The sequence below is a fragment of the Carassius carassius genome, chromosome 2 (genome assembly GCF_963082965.1).
Source record: "Carassius carassius chromosome 2, fCarCar2.1, whole genome shotgun sequence".
In the NCBI taxonomy this organism is placed as follows: domain Eukaryota; kingdom Metazoa; phylum Chordata; class Actinopteri; order Cypriniformes; family Cyprinidae; genus Carassius; species Carassius carassius.
Window position 1 is genome coordinate 29,620,049 of NC_081756.1, and position 26,874 is coordinate 29,646,922.

General features: G+C 40.7%; 1 protein-coding gene across 9 annotated transcripts in view; it reads left to right on the top strand.

The window, feature by feature from the left end:
* LOC132107935 (zinc finger protein 536-like) overlaps positions 1 to 26,874 on the top strand; it is a 199,667-nt gene that overhangs the window by 131,541 nt on the left and 41,252 nt on the right. For all 9 annotated transcript variants that reach the window (XM_059514296.1, XM_059514322.1, XM_059514330.1 and 6 more), the window contains 2 exons: positions 6,879 to 7,037; positions 12,781 to 14,472. In XM_059514296.1, coding sequence (XP_059370279.1) covers positions 6,879 to 7,037; positions 12,781 to 14,472 — 1,851 coding nt within the window. The remainder of the gene's footprint in view (positions 1 to 6,878; positions 7,038 to 12,780; positions 14,473 to 26,874) is intronic.

Here is a 26,874-nt window from a genome sequence, read left to right on the forward strand (position 1 = left end):
AAAGCCTAAATATCTAGATCAAAATATAAAATGTAGATACAACTATACAATAAGGCAATGTTAAAAAAGACATATAATAAAATTAAAAATATAGTTAAATAAAGCAGCGCAAGGCAAATGGCAGATAGAGTGCAAATAAATGAAGTGAACAACAGTGCAGATAAAAGATTATTTAGTGCAAAAAAAAAATGCTTTTTTAGTCTGATTAAAGTGGGCTCAAGAGCAGTTATTTTATTTAACTGACTGATGAGGTAGTGGAATGATGTCAGTTCCATGGAGAATGAGGTAGTGAGCAGACCAATGCTGCAAAAAGTGACTGGTGCATGTCAACATATATTAGTGGGGGGGGGGGTTCATAGTTCAGTGGTGCCTGGGGCAGAAGAGGGGGGGGCAAGTTCGGGAGTGAGTTCAGCTTCCTGACAGCCTGGTGGATGAAGCTGTATTTCAGTCTGCTGGTCCTGGCCTGGAGACTCCGCAGCCTCCTCCCTGATGGCAGCAGGCTGAAGAAGCTGTGTGATGGGTGGGTGGGATCACCTGCGATGCAGAGGGCTTTGCGGGTGAGATGGGTTCCATAAATGTCCTGGAGGGAGGGGAGAGAGACACCAATGATCTTCTCAGCTCCTCTCACTATGCGTTGCAGAGTGTTTCGGCAGGACGCGTTGCAGGCGCCATACCTCACAGTGATGCAGCTCGACAGGATGCTCTCGATGGTGCCTCTGTAGAAGGTGTTCATGATGGGGGGCAGGGCTCTGGCTCTCCTCAGTTTGCGGAGGAAGTAGAGATGCTGATTTGATTTCTTGGCCAGTGCTGCTGTGTTTTCAGTCCAGGAGAGGTCCTCTGTGATGTGCACACCCAGGAACTTGGTGCTGCTTACTCTCTCCACAGTCGCACCGTTGATGGTCAGAGGAACGTGCTGAGTGTGTGCTCTCCTGAAGTCTACAACAATCTCCTTCGTCTTCTCCACGTTCAGAGAGAGATTGTTGTCACTGCACCACCTGGCCAGGCGGCTCACCTTGCTCCTGTAGTTTGTCTCATCTTTGTTGCTAATGAGACCCACCACAGTCGTGTCATCTGCAAACTTAATAAAAAGGTTGGAGTTGTGTGAAGGTGTGCAGTCATGAGTCAGCAGAGTGAAGAGGAGGGGGCTCAGCACACATCCTTGGGGGGCCCCAGTGTTCAGTGTGATGGTGCTGGATGTGTTGCTGCTGACCCGTACTCCCTGAGGTCTTCCAGTCAGAAAGTCCAACAGCCAGTTGCACAGCGAATTGTTGAGCCCCAGTTGGATCAGTTTGTAAATGAGCTGTTGAGGGATGATTGTGTTGAATGCTGAACTGAAGTCAATGAACAGCATTCTGACATATGAGTCCTTTTTGTCCATATGTGTGAATGCTGAGTGGAGGGTAGTGGAGATGGCATCATCGGTCGAGCGGTTGGACCGATATGCAAACTGGAAGGGGTCCAGGGAGGGGGGGAGGGCAGACTTGATGTGGTGCATGACTAGCCGTTCAAAGCACTTCATGAGGATGGGGGTAAGTGCAACAGGACTGTAGTCATTGAAGCAGGATGGAGATGGCTTCTTCTGAACTGGGATGATGGTGGTAGTTTTAAAACATGTGGGAACAACAGCCTGACTCAGTGAGATGTTGAAAAGGTCTGTGAAGACATCAGTGAGTTCTGCTGCACAGTCTCTCAGTACACGCCCAGGGATGTTGTCAGGACCCGGAGCTTTGCGTGCATTGATCCTGCTGAAGGATCTCCTCACGCTGTCTGGGGTCAGCGTTATCACCTGGTCGCCGGGAGGAGGTGGAGTCTTCTGTGCAGTGGTGCTGTTTTGTTGCTCAAAGCGAGCAAAGAAGGTGTTCAGCTCATTTAGCAGAGAGATGTTGTTGTCACAGGTCCGTGGTGGGGGCTTGTAGTCCGTAATGGTCTGTATCCCCTTCCACAGGTTCCCAGTGTCTCTGCTGTCGCTGAATTTATGAGTAATCCTCCTGGAGTGTTGTCTCTTAGCCTCTCTGATGCCGCGGGACAGGTTGGCCCTGGCTGTTCTCAGGCCCACCTCATCTCCAGCTCTATAGGCAGCGTTCCGTGTCTTCAGAAGTCTGTAGACCTCCCCTGTCATCCACAGCTTCTGGTTGGCCCGGACAGTGATGGTTTTTGTGACCATTACATCACCAATACACTTGTTGAGGTAGGCAGTGACAGTCTCCGAGTACTCCTGGAGGTCAGTGGTGTTATTGAATGTGGCAACCTGCTTAAACATATCCCAGTCAGTTGTGTTGAAGCATTCTTGAAGAACCTCTGATGATCCTTCTGGCCACACTTTAATCTGTTTGTGAACTGGTCTGGCGACTTTAATGAGTGGTCTGTATGCAGGCATTAGCATGACAGTGATGTGGTCTGAGGCTCCGAGGTGGGGAAGGGGGAGGGCTTTGTAAGCTTCTCTCTGTGTGGTGTAAACAAAGTCCAAAATGTTATTACCTCGTGTTGGAAAGTTAATGTGTTGGTGTATTTTTGGAAACACACTTTTTAAGTCAGCATGGTTGAAATCCCCAGCTATGATGAGAAAAGCATCGGGGTGTGCTGTCTGCTGCTCACGGATGTGCTGGTTTTTCCTCCCACGACGAGAGCTCTGTCTGCTCGATAGCACGTCAGCTGGTCGAGCTGAATAGCGCCGTCTGGAACGCTGTTGCTGAGCCATGTTTCCGTGAACACAAAAACACAACAGTCTCTTACAGTCCTCTGAGTTGAGCGTAGTAATCGAATGTAGTCCAGTTTATTGTCCAACGAGCGTACGTTAGCTAGTACGATGGTGGGGATAGATTGCTTGTGTGGGTTAGCCGTTAGCCTAGCTTGGATACCTCCGCGCTTCCCCCTCTTCTGCTTCCTCTCACACCGCTTGTGGCGCCTCCGCTATGGGCGAGATGCAGTAGTGGGGGTCGGTGATGATGAAGGCCTCCGTAGCAGACCGAGATCCTGTAGCTGTTCCACTTGCGCGGAGTTTAACTGTAAAAATGCGGTTCTGCCGACATCGAGCAGAAACTCGCGACTGTATGCGCGCTTACAGACAGGTAGATGCGATGACGACGTACAAAAACACTGCGACTCACAAGACAAAAAAAACACGAAAACACCGTTCTGTCGGGACATAGAGAAGCCGCTGCGTGTGGACGCGCCGCCATCTTGGCCACATTTTGCGGCTGTTTCATCTCAGAAACAGAAAAGGGGTAAACACTTTTTGAGTTTAGTGTTTATTTAAATTCTAGTTTGCCTCCATGAATTTATTACTTCATTGACACACAGGTCAGCATGTACTGCCTGCAAGTGAGAGGGCTAGCTCTCACGTCCAGTGAATCTTACAAATGTTTGGACAGTATTTTTTCTTCTTCTTCTTCTCTCTATTTGTGGGCAGGACTTGCGGTGGTACCATGGAGGGTTTAGGGTCCCTGGTGTACTCCTAAATAAAATAAATAAATAAAATAACTGCTTGTGCGAGTATATGTGCCAAGGGCTGGATTAGGAGTTTTAGCCACCATAAATCAGCAGGCTAAATAACTTTAATCTAAAATTTCATTAAGTAGTCCTTGTCAGGTAGTAAAAGGAGGGGATAATGCAGTGGTGTTTAATGATAATTGGTGTTTGGTTAATAAATTCTGCGAGTTCCGATTACTTTCTAGCAGTCAGCGGAATGCTAGCCTCAGCAGTGTAACTAAACCTCAAATTGATTAACTCGCCTGAACCAGACTGTTCACAAAGATGGCACTGGTCCAAATCAAAAAAGAGAGAGTGCAGTGTGCGCATCAGCCGGATGGTTTTGTGTTGCTCCAGCGTAAGGAAATCCCCCCCCCCCCCCGAGTGCATTTTTAAAAGCCTAATGCCTTTCAAATGATGTCATCACATTTTACCTCCTCTCTCTCTCTCTACTTTTTACTATCTAAATCCAAATGTTTCTCTCACATTTTCCTCGGGTGCTACAAATGAAGGAAGGTCAGTGACTGACTGTGGCACATGACACATTATTCTAATGGATAGGGGAGACATATTGTGTTTTTATGATTGCTTCTTTTCTCTCTCTCTCTCTTTTTTTCCCTCTGAAAGTGATATGTGAGTAATCAGAACCACAGACTGATTTAGAGTGGAAGTGTGATTGTGAGAGATCCATTAAAGGTGTGTGTGTGGTGGGGGAGGGGGTGTTGTCTTAGTGGGCCTTTGTTGTTCTTTCTTTTTTATTAGTGGGAACAGGGTGTGGTCCATCTGGAGAGATTTGAGAGGTTGTACTCACACACACATTAAATGTCACTGAGACAAACATATTTTCCCTTACTTCCCTTTTTTAGACACACACACAACAACTTACCAGCTTCCATAATCATGTGTGTATGTAAACAAGATCGAGCAGACAGCAGGGTGAGTGACACACCTCCTCTCAGATGACTTTTCCCAGTGGCCTCCTCTCCACTTCCAGTCTATTGTTCTGGCATGTTCTATAATGCTAGTACAGTAAATCCTCCTAAACACCTCACTTTTACATTAACCGCAGCGTTTTGGTGCGACAGACGCAATGGACAATGAGATATGGATATTGATATGTCACGTCAACTGCTTGGAGATGCTCTTTATAATTGGTTACGGCAGCAAAAATCTCATAAGCAAATCCAGTGGTCGATGAAATATTTATGGAGATGGAGATGATTGATACCAATGTAGTTTCAATAAGCAAGTTAATCATAAATTACAGATGTAACTTCATTATCCCCATGTCTAATTAGTCAGACTGTAAACATCTATAAAAGAACACTGTAGCATTTCATAATGTTTTGCAGTATTGTCTAGGCCCTGGACTAAAGAGTTATTGTTTTCAGGCTTAACAGGATAATATATGAAGACCGTAGCTCGCTCGCGGCAGTCGTTTTAATGCTGTGTCTCTTACAGATTTTTCTTTTGCATAAAAAAGGGCTGAGAAATGGAAAATCAATATGCAGAAAATAGTTATAGGTGGCGGGTTATTGAGAATCTCTCTGTTCCAGACACCCTGGGCCGAGAGATGATGCGTAATATATGGGGTGACCTTCAAATGTCATAAATGTGTTGTGCAATAAACTGTCAATATTTGTGGTTATTTGGTGCAGGATGACTTTTACAGTAATTGGAACAGGCGTATTAAAAGCTGGGGAGCAGTCAGCTGATTAAAGACGGCCCTGCTGGCCTGTATATATATATGTGTGTGTGTGTGTGTGTACGGAGAGAAAGAGAAAGAGAGTGAGAGCTAGATGAAGGAGAAGTAATACCTGTAAAGGCTTTGTATGCTCATGTGTCTGTTTGTCTGATGTTCTAGTATGTATAGATAACTCATGGTTTATGTTAAATCTGGATCTAAAGGAACGTTTCAAATTATTTGAGTAATGAATGGCCCTCACATGCCACATTTACACTTACATATACAATTTAGTGGTATATGGTGTGTATCTGAGTCTGTGTGTGTGTGTGTGTGTGTGTAGTTATGGGACAATAAAGTCCTCTCTTTTCACTAAAAGCCTGTAAAATTTGCCAATAGGAGTAATATTTGTAAGTGTCTGGGTACCAGGGTAAAGTGGGTCAGAGTCAGTGTTTGTGCTTGTTTCGTCGTGAGTGTATGTTTGGGACAGAAAATGGGGGCACACATCACAATGTAACATGTGTAGGCAAGTAAATTGAAGGAAAGTGATCAACCACAAGAGAGAAGGAGATGCTGACTTTACTCTTTCTTTTTTAACTTCTCAAATCTCATGTGATTCTTAAAAGGAGAAAAAAAAGCACAGAAAGAAAGATTACTTGTACAAAAGCTTTTGATTGAGGCAAATGGTTGCTAAAGTGGGTTGAACCATTCAGACGAAGTCTCCCCTACACACACTCTGTATCGTGTAGGCGCAGAAATAACAAAGCATTTACAAACCATTTTTTTGCACTGTGGCTGGTCACATGCTCACAGAACTCAAGGCACAAAGCCAAATGCTGTTACTGGATAAATGTGTTTTTAGGGTCAGAATGTTTGAATATGGGGTGGTTTTTTTAAATATAAAACACAGTTTTTGATTTTTAGCAGAATCTGTTCTCTCCTCTATAAATAGTTAAACTGCTTAATTGGACACCACAGCTTTAAAGCATGTTTAACCTTTTTATCAGAATATGTCAATTGTTTAGTTTATTCTGAGTAGGTATTTTATTGACCTAAAATACAATAGTAAAAAAAAAATATATATATATATAAATGACTAAAAACTATTAACTTCTCTGGAGTGTCAAGCACTTCACACAATATGAGATCCCCCTGTAAGTCACCATGGTGTAACACTGCTGACATCTCACATATAAGCATAGTGACTAATTATCTCCTAGTGTGGACTTGTTGACACTCCTAGAGATTATTGGTGTGACAATTGCTCAATCAGAGGGGCCCTTCGTTATCACCGTTTTCCATCAAGCTCCCTGCCGACGTCACCTGTCAAAGACCCTGTTGCTGACATGGCTGTTTTGTCTGTATTGTTCATTTCAACACAATCTGCCATATGCTTCCCACTAAAGATGATGAGAGGCTGTATAAAATGTTGGGATGTGAGTGTACTTGGGTGGGGGTCGGGGTGATATCTCTAAAGAAAGCTTCTGAACTGTCAGCGTTCTGTCAGGTTGCGGAGGGTGGGGAGCGGGAAAGTGGTGCACATGAACTCATTGATGTGTTTGACTTTGTGTGGCATTAGCAGATTTGGGTGGCAAAAGCTGAAAGGATGGAGAACAACAGAAGAAACAAGACGAAAAAAAAAACTCTCTTCTCTGGTGTGTTGCTGGTTTTAAATGAAAGAGAACAGTCTGTGAATAATGTCTCTTTCTGGTTCTCTATTTCTTAGATGTCGGGGAAGAGATGGTGAAACCTGTGAGTGCTGTCCAGCCCCCCACGACTCAGCACCGGGAACGGAGTGTGGGTTCAGGCATGAAGGACTGCCCCTACTGTGGCAAATCGTTCCGCACCTCCCACCATCTGAAGGTCCATCTAAGAATACATACAGGTAAGTGAGAAGTCCAAGAAGTAAATTTCCTGCATTTTAGATATGTGTATTAATTTGATGTATGTATGTAGTGGTGTGCATACCTAATAAACCTAATCACAGTTTGTATTGGTGTTAATGATGCACTTTTATACAGCCCACTTTAGTAGAATTTAAAAACTCAGAGCCCATAAATGAACTTCAGGTATGTGAGGCAGGACGCCCCGGCCCAGCAGAGTAATGATGTGAGCAGTGCTGGTCCAGTGGCTGTCAGGAGACCCTGTTGTTCGACCCAAGAGCAAGGCTGAGGCTCACTAGCAGGCACAGCTGGCCTAGTTAATATGAAGAATAACCAGGATAAACACTCAGAGGTCACCTTAGATTCAGCATACTGCTGTCTCTGTTTATGTGAACAAGATGTGTAAACATTGACAGCACTTTAATATGTTAATTATTATTATTATTGTTATTTTATATTGGACAAAAACAATAATAAAAGGCTGTAATGTATTGCTTCCATACACACATTATTTATAATAAATATGAACACTATTCAATTAAATTACTAAATAATATTATGCATAGTAACATCAAATTATATATATATATATATATATATATATATATATATATATATATATATATATATATATATATATATATATATATATGTGTGTGTGTGTGTGTGTGTGTGTGTGTGTGTGTGACATCTACATGAAACACATCTAAATGAAAGCAATTTTATTTAAGTGTTCTGTTAAGAATGCTAATTATATCTAAATACATTGGCTAGACCAATGAAAGTAATTTTATGGGTCAGATCAGAAATACCTGCACATGTTCACAGTGAAGCTTCAGTCATAAAAAGGACAGACATTAAAATAGAAAGAAGTGAGAGAGTGAGAGATAGAGAGAGAGAGCGAAAAAAAGAAAGAAAAAGCTTTCTATATTCAGCAAATAATGTGAGCCCAATCCCGCTTTTTTTCCCTTCTAAACTGTAAATGGAAATCACTCGCAGCTCAGAGAATCGATGGTTGTTATTATTATTATTATTTTTTTGGTATGTGCATACAAGGAAGAGCGGAGACCACCCAGATGGTATTTGTCCCACTTAATAAGAAGCACATAGCTGTGCTACTCTGGAGCATAAAGGTTGATTATAAGGCATGCTTAACAGTGGAGCTGAAGTTTAATTCTCTCAGACTGCAGTGTTTTCAACTTCTGTTGTAATAGAAGCACAGGAAATATTATTACTTTAAAATATAGAACTCATATAAAGTGTGCAGAACGCTGTCATCTGCATTTGGTATTATCTAATATGGATTGGGAGGCAGTTTTTTTTTTTTTCCAATGACTCAAACTAAGAAATCTAATTTTATTATTATTATTTTTTTTTTTTATTGCATACAGTATATATATATATATATATATATATATATATATATATATATATATGCAGCATACGGCTAAATAATGTTGAACATAGAAGACTGTTAAATGTTCATGTAATGACATTCAGTCACAGTAAAGTGTTTAGGTTTTCTTTAAACAGAGGGATTAAGGCTTTGAACGGGCTGGTTATATCCTCCTAGCAGGAGGGCAGCGGACTGAGTGAGGAAATATGTTTCTAGCTGAGGGAGGTTGAATTATGCCTGCTCGGAGCAGGGGGTAAGGGTCCCCAGTAGAGCCGTATTTCAGCTAAGAGGAAACAGAGGCCCTCGTCCCAAGCCTTCGTTAACTCACTCACTCACTCTGCTTGCCGGGATGGCCCTCGTGTGTGCGATGTGGCCCGAGTACCTTCAGAACCGGACGCTACGCTTTCTGCTGATACAGCAATTTACACTGACTGGCCCTTATGTATTTGCAAAATGTGTGATTCTTTGCTGATCGGTTATAGGTTTGTCATAAAGATTCCCGGCTGACAGACATCAGAGATACGATGCAGATCTCTGTCTAGCTCTGCTCGGATAATTTACAGGAACAACAGGCCCTTCCAATCAGGCTGAAACTATGCCGTTGACATTAAACAAATATCCTGCCTTGATTTAAAGCAATCAGACATGCAGATGACACAATCCCGATGCCGTTATCCCATCACAATGGTGTTGCTTACTGAGGAGGCCAGGGCATTGTGCGACACAATGTTAGATTAATGACTCTCTAACGTCGCCTTGAAAGGAATGAAGTGAATTTAAATTTCTCCAAAAGTTAAAGAGCTAATGTTACAGTATTAATTTGCTTTCCAACAGTGAGAGGGAAAATATCCATTAGTGAAATTAAGCACAGTTTTCTAGGTAGCTAACATTGTGCAGTGTATAGTGTGGGGCCACGGCTAATGAACACTGCAGTGGGTGATATTTCATTATACAAATTAATGCTCACATTTTAATGGGAAAGTCACATAATGAATCTAGGCTTCAGTGACAGCAATTAGAGACACAGATTGTCCCCTTCTGGACAAGGCAGTATTTAGCAGTAAGCAGCTGTAGATAAAAAATAAAAAGGTCCTTGCTCCTGACAATGGCTACGCATAACTTGAGGCTACAGGATCACCAGCATGCCAGACGAGTCACCTTTGTTTGAAGAGAGACAGAGGACAGACAGGAAAAGGTCATGTGAGTTCACCTTGATGATCGGGAGCCATTAAGCATCTTGAGCGAGACTGAGTTGGATCTGAGAAGAGTTGGATCACATGGTTGGATGGAGGTTTATGGTTGTATCGAACAACGTTTTAAGGTTTAATTTGAAGAGGGAGAAAGAGCAAGCAAAGAGCAGAAAGAAAGCGCTCAGGTCTGTGGTCAGTTGCTACTGTTCCAAACCATAAGCATCGCAAATTACAAAGGTCACTCAGCAGACTCCCTGTAGAAAATTTGACCATATTGCCTGGCGCATCGTTTGTGGTTTATTTGATTTTGTTTGTATTTATTTAGTTTTGTTTTTGTTCTTTTTGGTAATGCTTATTAGCTTACTACATGGTGAGTTAGTTCTCTAAAAGTCTTTAAGATTAATGGAAGGGTTGAAGTAATGGGCCATACAGTAAAGGGTGATTTAAAATGTAAATAGAAGTTGTGGGTACTATGTGTATGGCTTAAGAACTCGAACACCTTGACATTCTTGTTTCTACATTTTGCATAAATAAAGCAAAGCTTAAGGAAGAAGGATAAAAAAAAAAACAAAAAAAAAAACATCTATTTTTCCAGCGCAGTCAATCTCTCTCTTTCCACCCCCCTGTGGAATGCAGGCTGTCTTTTCAACATTCTGTAAAGCCATATGGAAATTCATCTTAAAGTATGTCATATCTATTAACTATTTTAATTGCCCTGCTGTAAAGGCTTTGGGTGTTTATTCTAAACTGTTACTATGGAGTCATGACAAATCACACAAATCCATATGAAATCAGTTTGCGCTGGACTTCTTCAAGTGTTGAGATTAAAGCTAGAACTGAACTTGAAATGATAATGGATATGTATTACTCACAGCGAGAGGTCTCTGTAATTTATATTAAGCCTGTCACACTATACCAGATGGCAATTTGATATGTATTTTTTATTCCCTATTTTTATTAACACAGTCCATCAGCCATAAGAGTGAACATTGGAAACTTTTTTTTTCTTTCTTTTTTTTTTTTTTTTTTTTTTGGAGTTTTGAGTTTTGCACTCTCTCATTTCAAAAGATGAAAAATAATCATCTTTTTACCTCTCTGCCTTGGTTATCCATTTTGTTTCCCCGAGGCTGTGATGTTTGTGTGGATATCAATTAAAAGTGGATTAACGGGTACATAATGACCTTTAGCAGTAAATTGTGTGTAATGTTGCAAGGCAGGATACAGTATATTCCCCAGATGTCACACGTGTCCCTGACGTATGATGGAGCAGATGTCTTACTGAGCCCAAATGGTGCACAAAGAACATGCCACACGCACAGAGACTTACACAGGCACTGGAACACACACTCACATAAACATACAACCAGTAAAAAAAAAAAAAAAAAATATATATATATATATATATATATATATATAATATATATATATATATATAATTATAGTTTTAGCAACATATTTTTAGAACAAGTTGGGGTGGAGACACACAGATCACTCTAATTTTACTCTAATTCTGGATAAAGAATATCATTCCTTCCAGTTAAAGGAACAGAAAATGATCATTTGCATCAAGGACGTTTCCTTATTGAATCACCACAAGCCTCTGTTATCCTGCTCAGAGGATAAGCACTTATTGGGTTAAAAGCTCATCTGGTATGATGTCTTTTGAATATGCGCTTCAAACACTCTTGTGTAAAAGAACAAAAGACCCCCATTTTTTCTCACCCTCTCTCCTGCCCTTCACTATATATCCCTCTGTATGTTTGTTCTTCGTCAATATAGCATTGAGTTTATGTTTGCGATCCTTTATTTAGGAAGCTGTGCAGTGGGTCTGCAGATCTTCCATTCTTTTTCTGGAATGGCGCCCTCCAAATAATGATAAATTACTTGAGCACTATGCCATTTGCTAATTATATCCATGATTTACTACAGAGTCAGACTTAAATCATTCAATTCAGTCTTGCGTAACAATGCAACATTTTTTCTGGGTTAAAAAATGTTTTCCATGTGTATAATCTAAGCGTTTATAGCCACACACACACATACATTGACAAACATGCTTTTATATTCATTTTCCCATATCCCTCCCACTCCCTCATTGTTTTTTTCCACCTCGCACATCATCATTTAATTCCTGAAACTTTACAGTGTCTTAAAAATCAAGCCTTGCATTTAGTTTATTGCTTATTGATCTTATAAATCTAGCTTTCATTCCAAGCCTATTCTAATTGTTGTCAGAAAATATTTTATATTGATATTGATCAAATCATGCTAATACAATTTAGACTCTTTCTCTTTTTAAAGCTACTGTCTTTTTACTTTTAACAAGAATTCTTGTACATTTGCATGTTTCTTGCCTGCATGCCTTCTTTTACAGTACATTTCATGCTGGTTAGTATTTTGTAATCCACAGTGTGAGGCTGCCTTATGAGGAATGTTCATGTGCAACACATATGGTGTGTTTATATCATTTAGTCTATCTTCACTCTCAGATGAGGACCTTTTATTGGGTGCAATTTGGATTGAGGGGTCACAGTTGTCATCCAGGGGGAATAAAGAGCTTCTGTGGGGCTTGATTTATCCTCACAATGATAAACTGCAAATAGAGAATGTCCACAGAACTGCTCCACCACCAAGGTAGAGGCTTGACAGCAGACAAGGCCAGGAGATAGACAGAAAGTGAGAGAGTGAAAGACAGCAGCAACCAGCAGCACCACAAGCCTGCAGTTCTCCATGTGAACAGAGATAACATCCAAACAGTTTTGTTGTCAGTTGAAAATATGATCTCTGTAGTGGACTGAAGGCACCATATGGTGATATGTTTATTATGGCGCTGACGTGAGTGATGGCTCACTCCTAAGATCTGGATTGAGCTGGATCGACCCGTATTGAAACTCCTCCCTCCTCTCAAAAAGGCTGATGGACTGTTTACTAAGTGATAAATGTGGTTGAACACTGCAGAATGTGAGATTTAGAGAGGCTTGACGTAATCCCTTACATGATTCCTGTCAAATATTTACATGTTGTTTTTCTTTTTGCTCTTCTTCTGACAGGTGGAACAAGCCCAGGGTTCCTGCTGAGCTTGTTGGCACCTTTGTTATTACTGCTGTACTGACATCAGCTCCTGTCTGTCTTTGTTTCTTTCTATCACTCTCAATGTAGGTGAAAAGCCCTACAGGTGCCCTCATTGTGACTATGCAGGCACTCAATCAGCTTCTCTGAAGTACCACCTGGAGCGCCATCACCGTGAGCGACAGAATGGTAGTGGCCCCTCAGCCAACCACCCTCCATCTTCAGACCACAAGGATGACCACACCAAGAACAGCAGTAGCAGTGGGGTCTTTGCTCGACCCGATGTCCTACGCGGTGTCTTCAAAGGGGTGATGCCTTCTGGTCTTGACTTCAGAGGGGGTCCAATGCTCCCACAACAGTGGATACCACCAGGAATGCTCTCACCCAGAGACAGAGACCGTGAAAAGGAACGAGATCGCCACGGACCAGGGTCAGAGGCCACCACAGAGAGCATGAAGAGTCCTGAGGGGCCAGCCTCTGCAGCGGACAGTCCTGCCAGCTTCTCCGACCTGGGCCGAGCCTACCAGAGTATGGTGGGAAATGGAGTCAACTTCCAGGGCTCCCTGCAGGCTTTTATGGACAACTTTGTCCTCAACTCCATGAAGAAAGAGAAAGAGATGAGAGAGAGACAGCTGCATAGTCAGCACTTTAGCCAGGAGAGTGCGGATGCCAAGACCAAAAGAGCCAGTGAGGCCAACCAGGAAGAGAATCCCACCAGTGACGTCAAGCCAGCTGTGGGTGGCCGCTCCCAGTATGAGCCTCTGGATTTGTCTGTTAGACCTGAAGCAGGGTCCCTCCCTGGAGCTTCCATCACCATCCAGGACAATGTCGCCTGGCATGGCTGCCTCTTCTGCTCCTTCACAACTCCCTCTGTTGAGCTGATGGCCCTCCACCTGCAAGCAAACCACCTGGGTAAAGGCAAGTGTGGCCCAGGAAAAGATACTAAGGAGCACCTCCTGGGAGAACCTTCCCATGTAGGAAAAGCTACTGGCTTGGCTCCTCCACCACCAAGCCTTCTTCACCACCATGAGGGAGCCCCGTCCAGGGACAGAGAGACTGAGTCGGGGGATCTGAAGGGACAAGCAGGCTGGTCCAACCATCTGGAGCAGCCCTCGCATGGAGTCTCCATGGGCACATTCTCCAGTGACTTCTACAAGCCCTTTGGTCCTGTGTATGATGGCTCTGCTAGAGGGTCTGGTGGTTACCTAGACCAGCAGCAAATTCAGCCCAATGATATGGGTGGTCAGGGCCTTCTGGATGACCTATACGACAAGGCGTCCTGCAGCGAAATAGAGGCATCTGAAGAACATGGCGGCCAGTCTGAGGAAGATGAAATAAGTTGTGACAAATCATTGTTGAACCCCACTGCTACAGAGAGGCATATGCATTCAGATGATGAAGAGGAGGCAGAGGAAGAAGAAGAGATGGAGATGGGTGATGCTGAGGAGGAGGACCATGGATCCATGCAAATGCTTTCTGAATCTCCATTGTCAGGGAAGGACATCCAAAGATGCAAGCTGACTATGGGCCCCCAAAGCTCTGGCCTTTCTCCTCCTCAGCCTCCTACCCCTGAGAAGCAATGGCACCAGCAGCAGACAGGCCTTGGTCTTCTGACCCCAAGTGGTGGTCCTGATCATGCCCACCTGGAGCATCAGATGAACATGTTATCTGTCCTACGGGCCTACAGTTCAGAGAACCTCGCAGCCTTCAATGGAGGCATTGAAGGCAGCCCCAATGGAGGAGGCAGTAGCACCAGCAGCATGAAAAGAAATGACCCCTCTGGTGAGTATGACAACACAAACCCCTGTTTTAGTGTCACAAATTAATGAACAGTGAATTTCAACATGACATACTGTTATACATGCACACTCTCTGACAAGTAACACATGGCATACACTGCATTATGAGCAATACATCATCACTACAGCATCTACTATTTCTTATTTGTGAACCAATTACATATTGAGACATGTGTTCAGTGTTTCTCTCATTGGTCAGAAATGCACCAATACAGAAATTCTCTAAAGGAACAAGATTTGCTTTTGAGTGATTTCAACCTCATTTCGGGCAAGTTTAGAGACCATCAGGATGACAAAGTAACATATTAATCTTTGTTATATTGTCATTTTACAAGAGCTCCAGTCCCACCCTCTCTCCTTCCCTCCTCTTTCTGGGAATAGGGGTGTCTGCTTTGGAACAGACCAGGAGCCGATGGGCCCTGTGTCATCTCTAGCTCATAGAACTTAACTATCTTAGCTTTCATAAAGGCCTCTCCCAAAAGCCCATTACTTTATAAGAGCCCAGGATCTGTGGCCTTGTGAAAAATGATCTGTCAGCTTACGTGATTCTGCTAAGGTTACTGGTGCTCCTTGAGACTACCTTGTTTCACACTGCCCTTTCTGAAAATTTGGTGATAAAAATAATAAGAGAGTAACTGTGAATGAAAAAAAAGGAGACTAAATCCCTAAGAACTGAATTTGTAGTTTGGTTTGGGCAGCTGTAGAAGAAAGTAAGTGGGTGCCACAGCCTTTAGATTACCTTTTTTAGGTATTTCTTAACGTTAAGAGATCACTTTTGCTTAAGTGAAACAGATAATAAAACATACTGTATGTATCCTCCATTTTCCTTTTGTTCCTAATATATTATTCATTAAGGAGGTGACTAATTTTCAATTCTGGAGTTGAGACAGACGTTCTTAGTTTTGGTGCTTTACATTGGTGTTATTACTTGTACTCTGCAAACACAGAGGAGCAAGGGAGACATTATGTTTTGCTCTCAGTAAAACAATCTTACTGCAAATAGGTGTTGGATTAAACAGGGTGGTTTAAACTGGTACTGCAGCTATTTTTAAGAGACATGTTTAATGAAGCTGCTTGATTCTCACAAATCTTAATACTGATTGTTCCTTTCATTTGTAACTATCATATTGTTCATCCAGTTCTACATCTGGTATTTTTTTAGTCAAGTGACATTTGGATCTCTGTTTTACCATAGTGTTGACCGCAAGTGAGTCAACATCTAACACTTATGTCAGCTCAACGAGTCGACAATGTGAGTCAGTTATCTTGAGAAAGTAAAAGAACAAATAAAAAAGGAAAAACAACAACAGAAACAGGCTAAATTTCTAGTCTTAACCCTAGGAAACCATCAAACCATTTCTGTGTTAAAAATAATTAAGCATCTTTCCACCGTGATAGCTGTAGTTACAAAAGAAAAGAAACCCCATAGTCTGTTTTTACACCATCTTTCTAACAAGGGAAACAATAAATGCAATAGAGAGAAAAGTAAAGTCTCAAGATATGTTTCACTTTCCCTCTTTAAAACGGTTTACATTAACAAATAATGGTGCTTTTGACCTTTCAGTTATGGAAAATATGTCTTTCATGGAGAAACCTGTTGCAATTTTTATATTTAGAGGAGGTCATTCACTTGGATGAAAATGAATGCTAGTTTTTGTCATCATAGTGAATGTATCATATTGTAATATCCTTTAATCAAAGACATTTGAAAAGTGCCCTTGTGACGTCCTTCTCTCTTGCTGCTGTGAAGAGGGAATGACCTTTAGAGATAAGGCTTTGTCTAGAGAACAAAAGTTTTTTGTTTGACATTTTTAAAGTATGACTCCATCAGTGTGTCGCCGATGGTTGCTGACGGGCAGCCGAGAGCCTCTGTATACACTCTGACTGTGTGGGTATGTTTGAGTAAAACATACACTGAAACCATTGAATAACCACAAAGAGAATTCAACAGACAGTTTATTCTTCCTTTTTCTGAAAGGAATGTGCTATTATTACCGCTGAACCTGTTCTGCATACTACTTTTTTATGTATGCGTGTGTGTGTGTGTGTGTGTGTGTGTGTGTGTGTGTGTGTGTGTGTGTGTGTGTGTGTGAGAGACATTTTTTGACACCTGAGGAAGGTACTCTATTAAAATGCATTAACTACAATTTTTTAATCTTAATTAAAATATGTATGTTTCCTTACAAAATATTAATAACACACACACACACACACACACACACACACACACACACATATATATAATAATAATAATAATAATAATAATAATAATTATTATTATTATTATTATTATTATTTATTTTAAATTTTTAAGCAAAAATGCATGAATTACTAAAACTTGATTTCAAATGCAAAGTAAATGTAACTGTATTTTGTCCTATATATCTGGCAGATTGTTTTCATTTTTTATTTATTATTATTTTTTGCCTGGAACATGCATGCTTAAGAAAATGAACTAGTTTAAAAGAAAATATTGTTTTAAAGATGTTTAGATATTTTTACTGGAAAACAACACAGATATAGTCATTAAGAATATAATTTTTGTTGTGCACATTTTGTGCATCCACACCATCTGTTCTGTATTATAGTACATGGACTTTCACAATTCGCACCTCACCAATGTTATGCATATCAATAAGTTGAATCAGAGGTATAAAAACAGCACAATATTTGTATTTATTTATTTTATTTAATTTTTTCAGTTTGAAACCAGAATAGATGTAAAATTCCATACAGGTAGAACTATCTGATCCAGAGCTTTTTGTGCTCGCATCTCTATGTACAAAATTTAGTGAAACATTCTGCATGATTCATTGGGGCTGGGCATAGATGAAGCAAACAATCCCTCTGAAAATTTAATTTGAGGCAAAATATGATTATCTGGAGTAGATTGGCATTAGGTTTGTATGCAAATAGTACATAAATCATTAATATTTAGAAATCTCAGCTGAATATGGTATGCCTTGACATCTGGGATGGAATGACTGAGAGCTATTTTAAAGTGACACCCTTATCATTATACAACACAAACACATTTACTTTCTCTTGCATGCCAATTATTCTACATTCTTACATCACATTCATAGTATTATAGATTAACCTTCGCCCATATTTACAATGTACATTTTCCTTTTTTTTTACTGAAGCTAGGTAGAAATTATATTAGCATTACAAGAGTTTTATTTGTAGCATAGCACATATTAATCATGAAGTATAACTGTGATTTAGCGTAGTGATTTAGTGATTTAATTCTGTCAGACACCTGTGTGTAGTCTAGAGGATTAGCTTTGTATTGTTCACATTGCTTAATGGCCTTGTTCCATTGTGCAAGGCAGCCATTGTGTAAGTGTATCATATAATCAATACTAGGTCTGTTAGTGGCATATCTTCATCTATACATTGAACATGTCTCGAGCATTGTGTTCTTTGTCTTTCTTTTGCTCCTCTTTGTCTTCCCCGTAATTTAACAACCTATCATCAGTGTTATAATAACCACACAGCAGTCCCAGTTATCTGCAGCACCTGTGCAAAATGTTTAAGGCCAGCTTATAGTAAAAACGTAGCCTTCAAAGCTTTTTAAATATTTGCTGGTGCACTTTAAGAATCGAAACGTGTCTCCAGAAAAAGTGCTTTCATTTATAGTGAAGCACCACTTACAGCAAAGAAAAAAAGGGCAAACGAGAGAAATTAGATTATTAGCGTCCTTTCCGTCTGCCGCCATCACTCTCGCCGAGCTTTTCGCACAATCTCTACCCTCACCCCGTTTTGTTTTTTGTTTTTTGTTGTTGTTTTCATTGTCGTGGTCGTCGTAGCTTGCAGTGGTAACAGTTATCTTGATTCACCCGCCCTGTCTCCATTAGCCGTCATGAAAAATGGCCACATTTAGATTTCTCATGTGCGAGCACACATTTTTAGTACAGAGCGAGTTACCCAGCCTGTCTAAAGTGTGAATTTTCATCTCTAACCCTGCTTAATAGTATAAAGTGTGTGTCTGTATGAGAGTCTGAGGCCCTCAATGGTGCTTTGGAGCCCAGGTTTCAGTTGTTTACCACTAAGACCCGTCCAGCCACAACCCACAATCCAGTTTTGCCACACAGTCAAGACATTCCTCAAGTGATGTGTCTGTAGTAGGCAGAGAAAGAGAGATGGACAGAAAAAGAGGGAGAGAGGATGTATGTATAGAGAGATCAGACTTGAAGGACTGCTGAAAGAGGGGGCTGCTCACCCCAACCCTCCTAGTTCATAAGGCCATGACACCCACTGGTGGAAAAGCAGTGAACCCTGTCCCCATTCACTCCAAACTCCAAACACTGAGTGAGAATGATAGATGATTGGAGATGGAGAAAGATAGAAGGAAACAGAGAGAAATAGTGACTGGGTGAGAGATGTATGCTTAGGAGGATTGGTTTATATCTTTCCTTTTCTTCTTCTATGCAAATCCCTTTGGGTTTATCAATTTACAGTGTGTCCTCCTTAATATGTCACGGCAGACTTACAAACTCTGAGTTTTAAAAAAGGCCTTTATAAATGATGCAGTTAAATAAGACGTGCGAATGTACTCTAGGAATTCCCAGTATTTTTACTCCTTTGATTTTAGTGCCTGTCTGCTAACCTGTGTGCGCGTGTGTGCATGTTAGCATGCATCTTGCCCAGCAGACATGAGTGGGTATAGTTAAAGGTAAATGGTGTTTAGTCACCAGTGGCTAATTATCACTGTCAGGAGGGTGTAGGATCAGAGCCTATCTTGGCTGGGTCTTGACCGCAGTCTTGTGTGGGTCAGAGAGAGTGCACTACTTCCTGTCTTTCTGTCAGCCTTAAGTTGATCTTCCCCATATTTCCCCCTCGCTAACTTCTAACTTTATATGATTCTCTACCTCTCACTCTTTCTCTTGTTTTCAATCCATCTCTCTCCAGTGAGTGTGGTAATAGAGCGCTTGTGCGAATGTGTGTTGTTCTCTGACCAGGTTCTGTTATTATAATTAAAAACATATGGTGCCTGCAATGCGCACAGTGAACCCACAGATGTAATGGAACAGACGCGACTTGTGACTTTCTCTTCATACCGAGGAACAGGATGACACATCCTCACATGCTCACACAAACATCACACTTGCTCGTAAGTAACATTTGGTATGGAACAGAACTTTCTTGTTCATTGTAATATTCCGTTACTCTTATTTCCCACAAAATTGTCATCACATTATATATTTCAGTAGACTTAAAATACAATATAGCTGAAGTTGTAAATGTGTATTTATGGAAAACAAGTGACAAGACTTTTTATTTTTTTATTATTGTCTTTATTATTTTAATTATATAATAATGATGATAAGTATCAATATGTTTAATAAAATTATAAATGTAAATATATTTATGTAATGTAATGTAGTATAATATGATTCTATTATAAAATGTGAGACAATAAAAATACATTTTAAATGTATAAATTTATTTTTACATACAGTTTATGATTATTAAATTAATAAAATATTTAATTATAAGGATTTTTCATAATGACAATTATATATATATATATTATATAAATTATTATATTTTGTACAAATATTGTTTTTATGTTTTTACTTAATCTTACACACACACACACACACACACACACACACACACACACACACACACACACACACACACACAAACACACACACATATATATCTGTACTGTACATGACCCAATCAGAACAGACCTGCGACCCACCAGTTAATAACCACTGCCATACAGTGTGTAGTGTTCAAATTCTTGAAATATTTTTTTTTAGAAACACTATTTACTCCACACACAAACACACTACTGCATGTCACCTCAATGACATGCTCATTTACCACATAGCGATTACTACCAAGTAATTATTGCGGTCTCCTAATTTACGGACAACTAGAACTATTACAGACGGAGAGAGAAAGTCAAAGAGAACATAACACAGAACAGACAAAACATCACTTGATTTCCTTTTTAGTTTTTTTACTCGCTATTTCCCTTTCATAAAAAAAGAAATCTCCACACTCAAAAAGCGGTGCAGGGATGAAACTTGGTAATTGCCAGTAATGCTGTCCTCATCAGGTGGCTAATTAACAGTAATATGACTCGTGTTAGTCTGTTAGTATCCACGCAGCCGCTGCAATTGGGCGACCGCGGAGAAGCGGGAGAACCCGTCACATTCTGATGATGTGTACGGCCCGAGGGTCACCAGGTCCGTGTTTTATGCACACTTAATCCCTCCCCTGGGAATGTTGAGGAGCTCCGTAATCTCTAGCTCCTTACCGTAGAAGTCCAGACCAGAGAACCTGTGGTGAACTGAGTTTTATCTATGACTGATTTGTAAAAGACTCCGAGACGAATCATTCATCTCTGACAGATGACATTTAACCTGTCACCGGGAGTTTAAATGCTGTCAGCCTCCGAGCGCATTGTTGTGGTACATTTAAGAGCTGTCAAACAGTCTTATTACAGAGTAAAGGTAGACTCTTGACATGACACATCAGACTGTTTCTCTGAGCCTTGTCCCACGCTTCTCCATCTTAGAGCACACTGCCGGAGGGAAGCGCTCTCACAAAGACTGCTCGCTCTCTTTCGCTCTCCTTGGAAGTCTCTGAGGTGACAGACAGTGCTGGTGCTTCTCTACTCTTTCCATTGTGCGGAGTGTGATGAAGGCTCGTCGGGTGAAGGCGAGGTGCTATTTCACATGTTCAATATTACCATTTTAACTTCAACCTGGGTGAATTAGCGCCTTGTCACTCAGGGACGTAAATTCTGATTTCAAAGAGCAATTAACTGTAAAAGCTGTTGTCGAGCCCACTGAATGGTACCTGTTGATTTCCTCCAGCCGCTGTGCAATCTCTAAAAATATTTTTCCTGAATGCTAATTTACTCTGATATCAACTTTGGCGGAGCTGAAAGCTTTTAAAAGGCCACATAGTTTCACACTTTTTTACTCCTGTCTCGTACCTTGCTGACGTACAGTAGGCTACAGTAGACTTTGTCATTTCCAGCAAGGGGAAAAAGAGCGAGTGGTCGCTGAATAAAAGATTGAGTTCCAGTATGACAACAAAGGAAGAGAAATATCCAATGCTAATGACAGCAAAACAATTATGCTATTCATAATATTAGATGGGAAGAAAGATCTTGTTAGAGAAACCCTTGGGAGAGGAGAATATGAAGTGCTCTCACTGGCACAGTAATAACGGCATGCTTCCATTATTTTTATTCCCTCGTAGCCCACTATAGTTTGCATTTAATGACAGAAACCCTTAAGCTAATACTTAATAGATTTGCTTAAAAAGGCCCAGAGTTGTTTTTTTTTTTTTTTTTTGTGAGTGTGTTTTCTTCACACACCCCTCCCCCCATATATTTGATCTTATTTCTTTGTTTTTGTGTTGTTTTTTTTCTCCGACTTTGTTCAATTTGAGATATTCCTCATAGCTGCGCTGCTTGCATTCCCCAGGTGCTCTCAGATGTGACGATCTGCTCTCAGAGGGATAGTACCGGCAGAACAACACTTCCTGCCTGCGCAAGGGCACACCTCACACACACAATATAATGATCATGCTTACACATGGCGTATGACATACACTCCAAACGTAATGAGAGAATATGCCCCGATTCGGTCTGGCAGGCGCTGGAGTTAAAAAAAGAAAAAAAGCACAAGTATGTCAACTTTTATTTGCTCCTTTATTCCACATCAATGGCAAACAACGTGCTAAAGTTAATAAAACAAATGCAGAAAACACACTGAGGCAGAGGCAACAGGGGTGTGTTTTGAGAGGTCATGTAGCAATTACAGACGAATCTGTCGGAATCCGTGTACTTCCACATTCAAGTTGCTGTGTGAAAGAAGAGCCGGTCCAATAAGCCACATTTGATTTAGACTTCAAATAAACAGGGTGGAAGCAAAGTCCCTGCAAATAGAAGGAGTGGAGGAGCTACATAAAAAATATAAAAAAACATTGCATGAGAAATAAGCCCACATTATACCATTAGCTGTTAAAAAATGCACTTAATTCCTCTGTAGAGATGGAAATAAATCGCACGAGCTCGAGCATTGTTCCATGCAAATCCCATCGAATGGATTTAAGATGGCGTATTGTTTATTAGGGAAATATGGGGGGAAGGTAGGAGAGCTGCTGTTCTAATTGCAGTAATTTAATCAGGATTAGAAAGGTTACCTGGATGAGGCGGCAGCGCAAGGACACTGATGCATGTGGAAAGTAAAAATGCACATTTCGCGGTATTGATGTTGTCTTATACGTTAACGAATTTAAACTGCATTTTGTGCTGCCACTCTTCTCTGGATAAATAAACAGAATGTTCTATTGTTTCCCTTCCTCCCCCTCATCCCTCTCTTTCTGAGTGTGTTACTCTCTCTCTCTCTCTCTCTCTCTCTCGCTCTCTCTCTCTCAAGCCTTGTTAAATAGGAAGCAAAGAGAATCCATTTTAATCAGATTAATAACTCGGTTGATCACATATAACCTAATTTTCATTCAGTGCTGGCCTTGTCCACTGAGTCATATTCGGAATGACCTTTGTGTCGCCACGGCGACCATAAAGCACAATAAGTGGCATTGTGCTGTCAAAAAAAGCTGAAGATGTTTTACATCACCGCAAAAATTTCATCTGTCATTTCTTTCTACAAATGCAATGCCCCCTCCACAAAAGGCCACCTTCCAATTGAGGGCCATTAGGTCGGGGCTCGAGTTTCCTAGGGTTTGGGAGATGGGAACAACTTTCCTCCTGCATTCACAGTAATATGAATCGTCCTTTTAAAACAGATATGGTTACATATTAGTTTTGAAAGGTACAGTAACTGCCTCAGCTGTAGTTGTCTGCAACAGTAGGCCTTTTGTGTCCGCAAGAACTCAATAAGTGGCCTGTGATCCCATTTTAGCTCTCTCTTTAGCACACTATAACACACTGCCTGCGTGGAGAATATTGCCATTTGAGCATGTTTGAGGCTGAATGATGGCTGATGACAGTTAACGAGGAAAAGTCTGAAATCAAGCTTACCTTTTGCCTGTTTCTGTTTGTTCTTGAGCAGTGTTTCGTTTACTTTCAGAAGTTATTTTCTATTCCTTCATCAAGATAAATCTCAGCCTTGATTTACTGGTATGATTAGCAGTTTCAAAGGAAATCTGCTGAGATTTAATTATACACAGAAAGAAAGAAAAAAAAAAGGGAGAGAGAGAGCGAGAGAGTCATGGACACACACCCATGCATAGGCTTTCAGTCATACAGCTCCACGCACACAAACAGGAAATATGAATGAAATATTTATGAAGTGGGCTAACGACTGCATGCACCCATATGTTTCAGCCTAACAGCAGTTTACAGGCAGTTTCTAATGTGATGAGTTTCCACTGAAGCAAAGAACACTGATTTACAAATTATATATAACACAAAGAGGAGAGACAATGATAATAATTATTCATATTAATACATTTTATTAAAGATTTTGCTCCAGCAGTTTTGAAAACAATTCTTGCATTTATCCATGATAACCAGCATTATTCTTTCTTTTGATTAGTGAGCGAAATTTCCTGCATTTATGTAACAAGTTCTTTGTTTCTTTGCACTTCCTTTTGAAAAAACTTGTTTTGTTGTTTAATTATCAGTTCTGGAGTCGCACACCACGAGAGGATGAATTCTCAGGCATGATTCATTGGGCAGCAATTCTTGTAAAATCAGGCCTAGCGTGCCTGTTTCTAGAAAATATAAGATCTTTATGAGTTATAGGTTTAAGAAAGCCAGCATGCAAAAAACAACAACAAAAAAAAAACTAAGAGAGAGAGAAAATAAGAGAAGAAAAAATAAGAGAGAGAGAAAGAGAGGCGGAGGAGGGATTATTCAGAGGATTAGCACCATACTTTAAGATAAACCTTTTTTAATATGAAACCTCATCCCCTCTTATTCTGGCCAATCATTCTTTTTTCACACTTTAGATTACATATTGTGTCTTTTTTCTGCACTTTTCCCCCACTAAGTTTAAGCTTATTTTTATTTGACAATCTCCACTCCACAAACACATTCTTTATGCTGTAAAACTCAGAACAATGGATGAGCACATAGCTCTGCACATTAATGCTTCTGTAAATGGAAGAAAGACTGACAGAGAGAGAGAGAGAGAGAGAGAAAGAAAACAGATAAGCAGAGCTCCCCACTCCTATCCGTGTCATCAATCTATCTATGTATCATTCCCATGGAAAAAAACAAGGGATAAAAAAAAAAACAATAAAAAGCCAACCAAATCTCTCCTCCTCATCGTTAAATGCTCGCTGATCAGAATCCGACAAACATCATAGTCTGTCTCCAGTCTCTAAGTGACTGCACAAGGATTGGTCACACTTTTTAAGTAGCGTTTCGTAATGGATTTCCATGTTGGTTGCGCTTTTAAATTGAAGACAAAGTGTCTCTTTATTATCAAAAACAACGGTTCTTTCTCTCTCCTCATTCTCCCTATTTTTCGGTAAAGATGATATCAGCCACCTCCTTGTTTGTATTTGTATTATTTATTTGCTGTAATGTTTCCTTTTTTTTTTTTTTTTTTTGCAAGGTCATCCCAGGCTGACAGTTGACAAACGATCTCAAGATGGCCACATCATCTGTCCTGTATTTTTTGGGGGGGGGGGGAAAAGATAAGATGAATGCCATGTATCATTTTTTCCCCTCTCTTTCCCTCGCTCAATTTTATGCTCAAATCTCTTATCGACTCACAAAAAGGGCTGGTTAAGCAGGTGAAACAGCGATTTTGTTCATGTTTGAGAGTTGTTGACTCTCTCGCACAGGCCCGAGACCAGCTCAAATCTCTCCGATCTGGACTTATCCTGTTTCTGCATCTTGGCACGCCGCAGGGATTCAGTATTATAGACAAGCTGGTCATCAGATGGGAGTTGGGTTTATTTCTGTGTCTCTTTCCTCTCCCCCACTCTGTTACCCCTCCCCTCTCGCTGGCGTCTCATCCAAGTTATGTCTCATTTTTTTTTTCTACTGGACAGCTCCGACAGAATGCCCGAGAACTCGATGTCCTTGAGAACAGAACAACTTTTCAGTCTAATACATTGATTGATTTTATTTATTTTTTCTGTTGTTGTTGTTGTTCTCTTGCTTTTCTCTGACCGTCTTCTTCGTTTTCCTCTTCCCAAGATCATTATTTGTATTTATGCCAAAATCGTTAAGGAGGGGCAGAGGCTTCAACTTCAACAATGACGACCACTTTGACAAAACACAGAGTATGTTTTTAATTACCTGGATTTTTTTTTTTTTATGTTGTTGTCATCTCACAGAAAATACTGCTCTTGTTCTGTTGTTCCTATTATGTTCTCATTTGAATGCCTGCTCTCAGCAGGAAGTCCAACCCCCCTCCCCACCCCGCATCACTTCCAGCAGCCCTCCAGAGTTCACCATTTCTAGTTTTTCATTATGCCTAATTGCATTAAGAGACATATCATAGTGGAGCGAGACAGAGGTAGAGATGAGGTGTCATCGCTTTCTAAAACACAATTAGGCAACACCTCATCAGGGGCTCTGCCTACCTGCGGTTGACAGGTGCGTGAACGTTTGCGGCGGTGGTGGCGTTGGTTGTGCACGGGCCACTGTGTGTGCTTGACAGCTGCTCATCAAACAAATGACAGGCGCTTTTCTGAGAGCCCATTCAGCAGCACAGTCGATACTCGATGAGGTGTGGCGAGTGAACCCAGAGTTTGCATGTTTTAGAAGGAGGTCCTTAATGGTAATGAAGCTGATTCATGTGTGTCTTCCCTCCGTGTTTACTTCAAATTTTTCATCTGACAAAATGAAACAGCAGCAACTTTTGTCGAAATCAGGAGAACAGAGATGCTGGGAAGCAGTGGTGCAGAAGATGTAGTGTTTATTTGTTTTCTTTTTTTCACCTTGCTCTTTTAATTTCTTTTTGTAGAAGAAAAAGAACAGCAGAAGCACAGATTGTCATTGTGAACGTGCATTTATTTCATCTAAAACATGATGACAATGTTGATGACCAGAATGATGATGATGATTAATGAGAGTGATGGCAGTGATCACACACATTCAGGAAGATTGTTTAGCGTATCAGCCATCTGCCTGATTAAAAACTCATCTTTATCATAGTATCCTCTCACACGGCCTGGACAGAAAAAGATGAAGCAGAAAAAAAACAAAACAGATGCGCAACATGATCATGTTTAAATTGACCCTTTAAGAAGAATTATGTGCCGGGTTCATTATAAAGGTATCCAGCCTGATGTGACATATTTGCTCTGCATTTTGCTCTGAATGCACTATTGGATATCGCAACTTAGAGCTGACACATAGAGACAAAATCCTGGAGAAGAAAAGTAATGATCACATATAAATATCAATATGAAAGTAAGAGTCAGTGCT